Here is a 12117-nt window from a genome sequence, read left to right as displayed (position 1 = left end):
TCAGTGTCTCTTTACATCACAGAAGAAATGCGTACAGACTCACCTGAATCACTTCCATCGCACAAGTTAAAAAATGTTGAATCTGATGTCATGAATGTGAGTTTTGAAGTAATGAAATCATCCCTGTGGTTCGTTATTTTACTGACTGACCTGGTGCAGAATATAACATGTTAAAGCTCAGTTAATAACATGTAAGATAATGACATTAATGTGATTTCAGGGTTTACAGAATGAGCAATAAAAGAAACCTCGAGCCTCCGAGTTTCCCCTCCCTGTTGTGTTTACACTGTTTACTCCCAACATGAAACGCACCTCGTGCTCGTGGTCGGTAATAATATGATTTCCCCAGCCGGTTTGTGACCTTATGCTCGGTGTTATCGCTCCGATTCCTCCGTCCTCTCACTGTCACGTACCTTCATTGAATCTGGCAGCCTTCATTCATGTATTTATTCAGTCATTCATGCTCCTGACAGTGAGATTAACACATCACATAAGCTGTGAATGTTGTATCATCTTCACACCTACAGCATCTCCTGCTCCTACACGTTTGTTTTGGGCTGTTTTTTTTTTTTTTGTTTGTTTGTCCCCCACCCGTGCGATAGCTCCTCGCCGAATGGGTGACACTGTGATCACGGATGTCATACGACGCACGCTGTATTCTCCAAGACAGCAGAAGACTCGCTCGCCCATGTGACTACTGCCTCAAGGTTAACCTGTTACCATGGAGACAAGCAGGCCAATGAAAATTCAGCAGACGGTTGCGATGTTGACTGCAAGCTTTTTGTTTTAAGGGGTGACCTATTTTTTTTTTCTCTCCCCCCCCCCTCTACACAGCTACTCAGACGCAGACCCTGCTACTCTGTGCACGTGCACACAGACGTTCACACTGATAAAAAAAACATGGGAAGGCTACTCACACACACACACACACACACACACACACAGAGACACACACGTGCACGTACACACTCGTACTCCATGTGAAATGAGGTTGTAAGGTTGTACACAAAGAAGCAAGGGACAATAGAAGCGAATCTTAGCTGTAAAACAGAGAATATTACACATTTTTAAAATAATTATCTCAATTTGACCTGAAGAATATAAGTGCATTGGTATATTAAGATATTTCTTGGCTTTGATTGGACTGAAGACATGAATCTACAGGCAGCTTTTAAGATTATAAAAAAAAGAGTTTGATCCGTCTGTAGTAGATGGCAAAGTGAACTCTTTAGGGCGTCGTCAGCGTCTTTGACTTTTTAAAAACACTATGAGATAAAACATCTTTTTTTTAAAGTGCCACTTTATTACAAAAGTATAAACTTGACTGACATTTCATGAATAGTAATCTTGATATAAAACATTACAATCTTTTGCACTTAGCACTTAATTACACGCTTCTGAGTACAAGACCCTGTAGTCTGAATAGCAAACACACAACATTAGCTGCCACATTTAACTTAGCTGGGCTTTCCAAGAACACACCGTAGCTTCATGGCTTCAAAAAACAACAAACAGAATACACTGAAATTTACATTGCAGCTGTTTTGCAGTTTGTGTCACAAGATAAGTCATTCCAAAACACAATTAAACGTAATAGAAAAAGATAGATTTCTTGACACTGATGATATATTTATTATTCTTTCTCTTTTGTAATGTACATACACATTGCATCAACATACAGTATAATCACATTGTTTTGCGGGGGAATATTTGGTCAAATGAAATCACCGTTATTGTCCAGGATTTTGGATGTAATTTTGAGTGTGTTATCCTCGGGGTGATGCTCTGCTGCTTTAGCGAACCATTTGCTTCACATTTTTGTCATTTCTGCAATATTTTTAACACTGATAACAGAGAGAGGAGAGAGAGAGAGAGAGAGAGAGAGAGAGAGAGAGAGAGTTTTCATCGATGGAGTGACGATGAGACATGAACGTTTGCTAATACACATCAGTTCTACTGTAGCTTTCCGAGCTGCACTATGGTGAAACCCAAGCAGATTCATATGACCACAAGGCAGGGACTATGTAGATGGACGAGTCCACAGATATGAGTGAGGACTGAGCAGAGAGGGGTGTGTGCAGGTGTGTGTGTGTGTGTGAATGTGGCGGCGGGTGGTTGAGTGGTCTGTCTCCACCTTTAGCACGTGAGCAGTTCTCTTTAGTCTTGATTCATCTTGTACCTTGTGTGTGGCAGGCAAAGGATGAGAGACAATTAACTCTCCTCTCTGCTGCACAGAGTCCCACTGAGCCAAAGACATCCTTAATCTAACTGGCTTTGTGCTCTACAGAGAAATAAAGCAACACACTAATAAAAAAATAAACAACCAACGACAATTAAAATAAAAAAAAAACATTCATATAGAGGTACCACATGACAGTGCTTGATTTTTTGTTTTGTTTTTTTTTCACTTTTTTAGCATGCAACTTGTAGCAGGCAAAGTGCAGAAACAGGATCAACAAAGTAAAACACTTCATTTACAGACGGCAGTGGAGACAGTGTTCAGTCCATGTAAAGATGAAACAAAACATGACAGAGGGAAGTATACGGTCGCTGTTTAAATATGAAGATGGTCTAAATTAGTCGAAGCTTTTAGGAGGAATGCAAAATGTGTGCAATTTTTTCTTATAATACTCTCATAATTGATTCTCTTGGTCCCTGAGCTTTCAAGCATTTTGATTAGTAATTCATTCCTTTATATCATTTCAATGCCGTCCTGAATCACATCTTGACTAACTACAGGGAAGGCCTGCTCATGACAGACTAAGTGCTACCAAAAGATTTCACACAATGCTGTGTCTTTCCCCCAAACAGGAGTCCTGCTATAGGACCAGGTAAACATCTATTTTTACCTGCTAGAATTGAGGAAGAATTTAGGCTTTTTACTTTATTGTGCTTTGCACATATGTATCAGTAAAATAGAAGTGCTACTGTCACCTACAGATTGCTCTGCAATGGTCTTGTGCTCATTTATTATTCACTACCTTTGGATTCGTTATAAGGTTTATAGATTGGACTTTGTATTCAGCCCAGGTCATAACAGATCAACATTACTGCCCCAAGGCCTCCGAGCCTGTGAAAGGCATGATGTTATGACTTGAATGTAAACAGTATGTGTGGGTGAGCATGACAGGGGCTCAGCCGTCACTCCTTGTGGTGTTAGCTCAGCTCCTTGTGTTGGAAGGATCGGGGTCACAGTGCAGCCGCCACCTCAGAGCCCTGTTACATACATCTCCATGCCATCGTTGAAAGTGAAGATTGTGGTGGTGCTGGAGGTGGCGGAGCCCTGCTTCAGGTCGCCGATGCTCTCGTACAGGTTCTCCCCCGGCAGCAGCAAGGCTTTGGCTGGCAGGTGCTGTAACTTGGGGTTCTGCTGCGTCGGCGGCGGTGGAGGCGGCTGCTGCTGCTGCAAGGGCTGCTGGGCTTTCTTCCTCCTCGGCCGCAGGGTGGCACAAGTGTTGGGGGGCCTCTCCCGCTTCCAGGCACCTCCACCTTCCAGGTTCTCGTAGGCCAGGTCGCACTCCTCCGTCCCGATGGACTCATAGCAGTGGTCGTCAAGGGGCCCTCCAACTGCTTTGCCTTCCTGAAGGGCCCACGTCTGGGGTTTGACCACTACACTAAACCCCCCGTCCCGATCTCGGTCCCGGTCACCACGACCCAAGGTCCGGAAGCCAGGATTGGCTGGGGGAGACCCCGGCACAGCTCTCTTCTTCTTTCCTGGTTTACACACCTTTGAGTACATCTCAGCCACCTGCAGGCAAACAACACATCATCGAGATTATAGACAGAAAGGAAAGGAATACTTTGACATTACGGGAGAGAAAAATGAGAAGATCAACACCATCTTATATATGTAGATTAAATATGAAGATGGAGCCAATTAGCATAGCTTAGCATAAAAACTAGAAACAGGGTGGAGCAGATAGCCTGGCTCTGTACAAAGGCCACACAATCTGCGTACTTCCCAAAACAATGAATTATTCCTTTCATTTTTTATTTTCTATTCTATCTGCTGCACAATAAAAAAAAAAAGACTTATTGCTCACATCGTACAAATTGAGCAAGGACGTGTCCTTTTCAGCTTCCGTCTCTGAATGATGAAATCGGTCAAAAGTCTTTTTTTACTTGTGCAGCAGTCTGAATGTTACTTTTCATTCAGATTGTTGGAAAATTCTTGAAATACGTTCAGGACAGCTCTACCTGGAACGACCTTCCACCAGGTATTTATATTGTTAAGCTCTGACTGTACAAGCAAAATCTCAGAGTGAAGTGCTGCCTCAAGCAAATACAGAACATTGATACTGTAAAACAACATGTAAAGATGTTTTGCGTGATATTGAAGTTACCTACATTTGAGGGGAAAAGGGGGAACAGGGAGCTTCAACACAGTCATTTAATGAATAAACCGAGTGACAGACAGGAGGCGGATGCACACACTGACTCACCACAGCAGCAGACGGCTGTATATTCTCCACTGTGTGAGCACCCAACGGTCCCAGGACTTTATTTTGGTGCATGAGCATCTCCTCATCCTCTGGAGGCTTCCAGATGTACTGCTCTCCGTTGCCCATAAACATCACTTCCTGTCAGCAGCAACAAGAAATTACATTTAGGGCAGAGCTCATTATCATGCATGTCTTCTATGAGTATTTGTGTTTTAAAACCAGATCCAGTGGGGTTCATAATAAAAATAAATAAAAAAAATTAACCACTTTAAACATGCAGTGAAGTGTCGTAGCACAGAGCTGCCATTAGACACATATTGGCTGGATTTCATAAAGCATTGAATAGATTTTCCCTGGAAGGTGGAGCCTGAACGTGAGGAAGCATGTGCCTGTATTCTGGATGACTCAATTTCAACATGTTGCGTCATCCACAAGAAAATCAGTGGCGAACAGCCCTGTGAGCAGACTGTGTACACATGTAAGCCTGTGAACTGTGCGTGTTATTGAACTCAGGTCACAGCAGAGAGCGCAACCTTGCTGACCTCACACGGGGCACCAAATGGTGTCCCACTGTCACCTGGAGGGGAGCACAAAGCCTTATACCCACATTATAAGCTGACAGTCCTCCTGCTGCGAACATATGGAGGGGGTGACACTGCTGAGAACAGACATATCGCCAAGAACTCTTCGACAAATAAACACAGCTCGCTGCCCAGACTTTAGAGGAGCGTGCTAACGTATCACAACACCGTGCGTGATGCAGTCGAGTGCAGAGAAAACTGCAACACCGGCACAATTACGACCGTGTAGATCCTCCGCAGCATCGACAGGAAATCTGACAGAAAGATCCTGCTCCCTGTACCTGGACCACACACTGCATATTAATACTGATGCTGACAAAGAACTACCGAATGAAACATCACAAAGACATTTGTTACACGTCAGTGCAGCCGGCAACTGAGCCTGCCAATCAGATCTCAGGAAGATTAAACTGACAGACTGTCTGTGTTTAAACTCGACTTAAGGCTCATTTAAGCTCCCTTTACATACAAAAACAGACACGTCCGTTTGCATCGATGTCAAGCATTACAACCGCTAGAGGGAGCCACTCAGAGACCTCCACTATTTCTTCGCCACCACCCATTGTCCACCCATCTGTTCTGTAGTAACTGTTGCCAGATGTTTAAAACTTCTCACCAACTCCCATAACCCCTCCTCAAAAAGATCCACCATTTTTAAAACTTCTTCCTCTTGTCCTGTGGTCGTGTCTCGCTTGGCTACGCTGCTACACTGCTCCCCATGACTATCGGAGGCACCACTCTCTTGGTCGGTATCCGTAAGCTTTCAGAAAACGTGTAGAAATACAGACAAAATGAACGCAGAGTAATGACCGAAGGCTCCGTCCATGCCTGTATGCAAATCTAACAATGAGCATTAATGAGCCTGAAGGCTGGTTGGCCCCCCGACAGACTCCAGCCTTGCATGGAAGAATGCAGCCAGCAAGAGGCCAGTCCATCAAAACCACAGGAAAAATGAAAAGAAGTTGAAGTGTCGTAGTCCACAAAATATTTCTGGGGCTTCACAGCAAAATATTGTGTTAGCGTTTAGCGTAGGGACTCGTTTTGAAACATAAAATAACAATCGAAAAACATAAAATGGCTCCATACAGCTCGCCAGGCGTTATCCAAGTCTCTGGAAGCAACGAGATGCCAAATCCAGTTGAAACGTTTGTGCATCCACTTCAGACGAGGTGCACGCTAACGCTTTTAGCTTTAGCTCAGCAGCTAAGGAGAAGATTTCAGCTTCAAAATGGGTCTAAATAACGTCTTTCCAATTCAATTTCAGAGCTTGAGCCTTCCAGAGACTTGGATTATGCTGGGCCAGCCATATAACGCCATTGAATGTTTTTTTTCTGTCGTCCCCATCTACCTCAGTTGTTTAGGGGAATACTGCAACGCTGTTTTGCTGTGAAGCTCAAGTAATGTTTTGTGGACAAAAAACTTCACCCGCCTTTCGAGGGTGAGTAGATAATGACTCAATTTTCATTTTTGGGGGAACTTTTCCTTTAACCTGGCTCGACACTTAAAGTGATACCATCATGTCGTGAAATATCTGCTGCCTTATCGAAAAATGACGCTCTAACATGCATCCATAGCACAAACCTAACCCACCTCTTGAAATGTGCACATACCGACAGAACACTGGAATGAAACTGCTTTATTTTTACTACTTACTTTACAACCCACAACCAAAGATAAAAAATAAAAAGTGATTCTGTGATAACTTTCCAGAGTTGTAAAATTATAAATGGCTGCACTGTGTTTTGGCATCTGATAGCCTTCAAATTTACACATCTGAGAGTCAGTCTCTCTACCTGCATCAACACGCCCTGCAAAGCCCTGTGGGGTTTGTTTTTTTTAAACACAGAGCTATTTTAATCTAAATGCCTGCCAACAGCTCCAGTGATGCTAGCAGCTCTGTGAGATTGAACTTGGTTGGTGTTGTTCCCAGAACATCATAATTAATGTTGTTCCAGGACCATCATCGCAACCCACCAGTCACGCGGTTGTGATGTCACAGCTTTGCGACTCGTGTTGGTGTCGTTCCTGGAACATCATATTTCATGTTGCTCCAGGATTTCATATTACGAAACTGGGACAAAGTCCACATCTGGAGCAAACTGTCAGTGGCTCAGTGGGTTAAGTATAGAAATTAGAATAAGTATATTTGAAAAAGGACAACTTCTCCCATGTGTGTATTTTTCCAGGCTAAGCTACAACGTTAGAAAACCTGATGGGTAAGTTTCTGGAGTAACATTAATGATAATGTTTCATGAACAACACCAACGCGGTGATATCAGCTTGTGCATACGTGAGCACAGTTGATCTTTGAGCTAAATGCTAATGTCAGCATGCTCACTGTGGCAATGCTAACATGGTTATGTTAAACAGTCAGTTGATCACCATCTAAATTTAGCAGGTTAGCATGTTAATATTTGCTAATTAGCACTTACCACAAAGTGCAGCTGAGGCTGATGGGAAGTCACTAGTTTTGCACAAGTTTCAGACAAAAAAAAAAATGGATCGGGTGACTATATGAAAAGTCAGAAGGTCAACTTTCATCGTGGGGGGTTTATATGACTATATGTACCAAATTTCAAGTTTCAACCTCATGGTGACATTAGAGGCGAGATCAGGGGATCATCCCAAAGTGTTTCAGTCCACAGACCAAGGCGGTTGACCAACATGATTGACTGACAGACATCGTCATCCATTTTACACTTTTAGGGCCTTCCTGGCAAGTCAGTGCATGAGGCATTGATTTAGTCTTGATCTTTGCTTTGTATGATCTCACCTCAGACCTCTGGAGAAAAACTAACTACACGACTTAGCTGTTAACTTTCTCTCCCCTCCAGTCATCACTTCCGTCTGCCCAAAAAACTGAATCCTGTTCACCTCTACACGATGATGCTGTCCAGGCTGATCAGGAAGATGTGAAGCTATTGCCTTTGAATGACATCAAATACAAAATGAATGGTTCTCAATTAAATTACATGGCACATATCACATGTTTTCTGTCCTGTTATCTAATCTCTTTCCATGAAAATAATCTAATCTAAAGACTTAATCTAATCCTTACCCACCCATAAAATAATCTCTCAATGACCTGTCACCTCAAAAGTTGCTTACACATATATAAATAGCACAACAGATCATATTCACACAGCAGCCTCTGACAACATTATTCCTCAGGGTGGGAAGCTCAAAGGTTGTAGTGCTGTGTTCAAGTTTCAAATTGTGTAAACGTAGGGAATCTGAATTTTATTTTTTTTTCATTTTACTACTTCCTGATTGATCAGCAACTAAAAAGACAATGGAAAGGGAAAATCCAGAGGGACATCGAGCCATGTTTCGAGATAAAACAACACATTTGCTAACCCGTTAGCTTCTGTTAACTAACATTAGCATTCAACATCTTCTTAGCTAATGTTAACTTTGCATTATAATATGACAGGAAAGGTTTATTAACTCAAAAATAACAGACATCTTGGAGACATTTATTTGAACCTAGTAGTGAAACACAGTCAAATGCTAATTTTAGCTACAAAGTGGTTGAATGCTAACGTTAGCAAATGGGTCATCAAATATGTTGTTTTATCTTGAAATATGGCCCAATGTCCCTCCAGATTTTCACTATAGCCATCTTTTCAGTTGTTTATCAATCAGGAAGCAGTGATATGATGACAATTTGTCAGATTTCACACGTTTAACCAACTTGGAACCAAGAAAACAGCAGCATAACATGATCGCAGCATTTAAGCTTCCCGCCCTGAGCATGACGTGAAAAGAAAATGGCCGCTATGTGAAAATGGTCTATGTTTAAACTAAACTTGTCTCAAACAAGAACTTTAACTAAAACAATCTTCACATGAGGTCTATTTATTAGATTTCAGCTGCATCTCGTGGTCTTCCTGCAGATGCAGCTGAACTTTTAAGCTAAAAAACTGTTTTGTAAACATTATCAGATTAAAAAAAAAGTTCCTCTACCAACCTTTGGGAATGATGGGACATTGAAGGCATCCACGTTCCTGCGGGGCAACTTCGTGCTGTGAGGGTGTGGTGGAGGAGGGGCGGGATGTGACGGCGGGGCGTGTCTCGGAGGCGGCGCCGGCGGCTCCCCCATATCCGTCCCGCTGTCCCTCTTTTGGGGCGCCTTGTCTGCCTTCCTCAGCTTCCTGACGCAGGCGTACTCGGCCGTCTCTGGTTGGTGAGGTGGAGACATGACCTGGGCCTCGGGTTCGGGCAGCCCTCCTTCCACGTCCCCGTCTGGGTCAGGAGGAGCCGGGGTGTTGGCAGGGACGGCCGGAGGGGCCGGAGTGTCCGTCTGCCCGGCTCTGCCTACCATGGCGTAGAGGGCATCGTCAGTACGTGTGGTGGAAGAGCGTCGACCCACCTCAGAGTAAGTGTGCTCTCCGTCCTCTCCAGTCCCAGAGGGGATCTGGGGAAGCTGCCTGCCTTGAGAACGGAGGTCAGAGTTAGACCGGCAGCTGAGCAGCAGCAGAAGGTCCATGCTTGCTGGACGTTTCTTTTTAGTTGCCTCTGCAAGGCACATACAGGGACGCCCACCAGAAAACAGAATTCGCACACGTTTACTCTCTCGTTCTGGACAATTCAACAAAGATATTTGAACGTGGATAAATCTCTCGCTGGTAAAATAAAATCTGGAGCCGACAGTAAACTGGGAGCTGACGTGGATGTTTGAGAAAATGCGTCCAAATTGACTTCATTCCACTGCAGTGGAAGCAGGACAAATATGAAGCAGGACATATGCTTATATTTCTTCAATCGCTCTCAGGCTACTGTCACAGTGCCCACAAACACAGTTCCCTGTTGACTGTCAGTGATGGCGCTCCAGGACTCGTCTTGGCTCTCTGATTTCTGTCTTTGAGAGAGAGATGCATGTTCATAAATCTGAGCCTGAACAGTCCAGTGGAATAAGGCTGAGCTGTGAATGTGATGTGAATTCTGTTTTAGGGTAAATTTCTCTTCTAAAGCGTCCTTAAATTTTAATATAGAAAGGTTTTGCATAAATTTAGGGCCGGATTAGAGACGGATCGCGTAGAGAAAAATGCGTGGTGACACTTTTATTGTTTGAAGATGATTTCCCTAAATGTTTATTTGTATTTTTAGGGGTTGTTTTTGTTGACTGGCATTAATGAAAGAGGATGAAGCACAATCAGAACATGTTCCATTTATGTATTTGCTTTTCATGCTATTGATCTGCTGCAAAATTAACCAATTAATTCTCCATTTCAGCCATTTCACAGACACATATATTGATTCTGTTGTGTAAAAACCATGTATCTCCACTGTTTTTTTAAATTTTCATGCTTTCAAATGAGCTGAGAGATTACAAACTTTCGACTCCTGTGACTCAAAAATCTTTTTATTCCGACGGTGTCAAAAGTGTTTCGTCATGCAGCTAAAACAGGCCCCGTCTGTTCAGACTCATTAGGTATAGATACAAGGTTTTCACCAGAGTGGAGTGAGGTAGCGTTCAGAGCACACAGGTCAGGATTTGTATGTGAAGGATGCACTCACTTTTGCCATTGCAGTTCATCTTGTTCATCTCAGTGTCTGATTTGCTGATGGACCGCAGCTTCGACTGCCTGAGTATACCCTGACAACACACACGCACACACACAAAAGGCCGGTTAAACACTAATTAAGACTGAAGAGGTGTCCTCTGAATGATATTGTTCCCCGATGAATCGAGCTACTCCAGCTACCTCTTCAGCAACACAAAAACAAAACGTGGAGGAGCGCGTCGCCAGATACCTACCATGTCCATGAGACGGTGTTTTCCACCCTCGCCGGGAACATTGTGTGTCTTCCCCTTCCTGTGGTAAACACAACCGCTCTGTCACACAGGTTGACACTTACTACAGTGATGCACTTCTGTGTGTTTGAGTCATTGTCCATGTGTGTCTGAGTCATCTTGTGACTGTGCACTTGTGTGTGTGTGTGCGTGAGAAGGACATACGGAGTATCTTTGCATGTGTGCGTGCCAGTGGTAGAGAGTAACTGAGCACGTTTACTTAAGAGTACTTTACTTAAGTACAATTTTGAGGTTACTTTACTTGAGTATTTTCATTTAATGCTACTTTATTGTATACCTCTAAACCACAACATTACAAAATCACATATCAATCTTAATTTTTGCTTTACAATTATAAATCCATGCCTTTCAATTGTAATTGAGTATTTTCACACAAGTACTTTTTCTTAAGTAAAGGATTTCCACTACTGTTGTGTGCATGTGTAAATAGTCAAAGTATGCATGTGTGTGTTTGTGGTCATACATGTGTGCACAGTGCCTGCTCTCACCTCTGGCAGCCCACGCAGAGCACCACGATGAGGATCGTGACAACAAAGGCTGAGGCAGCAGCGATAGCACCCAGCAGCAGGACCTTGCCGTAGGGAGGAGCCGTGAAGTTCAGCCCGTCCTGCATGGAGGCCATGTGGGAGCGCTGGCGCTCACTTGCTCTCACACACTCACACTCGCACCCTTACAACTCATGCACGCAGGGAAGTGCCACGGTGTCACTGGGATCTGCGGGCAAAGAGTGGTGCTTAATTACAAAATTATCTAACCTTTACAAAACATTAAGTAGGTTAACAAAGCAGCGGAACCAGAAGGAAAATATTCACAGTGGAGAGAGCAGAGGGGAAGATGCAGTTTATAAAGAGGAAACGTGAGAATTCCCATCCAGCGCCGAAGCAGTGAAGTGAACAGACATTCTGCCTCCGGCATGTGCTTCTGCTTTACCTTGTCTGAGGGATTACCGAGCTTTGTGTGTTACACTTACATAGACATCAACATTATATCTGTTCACCAACAAAGATTTTCAGGTATCTAGGTCTACACAGCGTGAAAGTGAGCCTGCACCGAAAGTAATCCAACGGTTATACATTGAACAGCTGAAAATAACCAGAAAACGTATATATGAAAACACAGAGAATCTCCTGCTCATCTGTTTGTCAGGTAGCTGCTACAATTCATGTGAGTAAATACAAATCTCCTGTGGTTTTAACCAGTCAAATAAGAACAAACATACATATTGAGGAGGTACAATGAGTCACAGAGAAGCTGAACATGCCGGCAGCCAGAGTGG

The 12117-nt window shown here is 43.4% G+C and overlaps 1 protein-coding gene across 1 annotated transcript; it reads right to left on the bottom strand.

The window, feature by feature from the left end:
* Positions 1 to 3208: 3208 nt before the first annotated feature.
* On the bottom strand, positions 3209 to 11463 carry LOC140999246 (uncharacterized). The gene is made up of 6 exons (XM_073469566.1): positions 11330 to 11463; positions 10785 to 10842; positions 10589 to 10622; positions 8994 to 9541; positions 4443 to 4580; positions 3209 to 3748 (listed from the first exon to the last, which is right to left on the bottom strand). Exons 1-6 carry the CDS (start codon positions 11461 to 11463, stop codon positions 3209 to 3211), a joined length of 1452 nt encoding a protein of 483 aa, XP_073325667.1.
* Positions 11464 to 12117: the final 654 nt, after the last annotated feature.

The sequence above is a fragment of the Pagrus major genome, chromosome 7 (genome assembly GCF_040436345.1).
Source record: "Pagrus major chromosome 7, Pma_NU_1.0".
NCBI classification, from domain to species: domain Eukaryota; kingdom Metazoa; phylum Chordata; class Actinopteri; order Spariformes; family Sparidae; genus Pagrus; species Pagrus major.
Note: the sequence above shows the minus strand (reverse complement) of the source record. Positions and strands in the feature narration are given on the sequence as shown.

Excerpts from the sequence above, each read along its gene's own strand:
- LOC140999246 (XM_073469566.1), bottom strand. The coding sequence starts at position 11,463 with ATGGCCTCCATGCAGGACGGGCTGAACTTCACGGCTCCTCCCTACGGC. Across the intron at positions 10,623-10,784 it reads AACACCGTCTCATGGACATG|GGTATACTCAGGCAGTCGAA; the intron begins GTAGGTATCTGG and ends GTGTGTTGTCAG. Across the intron at positions 9,542-10,588 it reads GTCGAAGCTGCGGTCCATCA|AGGCAACTAAAAAGAAACGT; the intron begins GCAAATCAGACA and ends TGTGCCTTGCAG.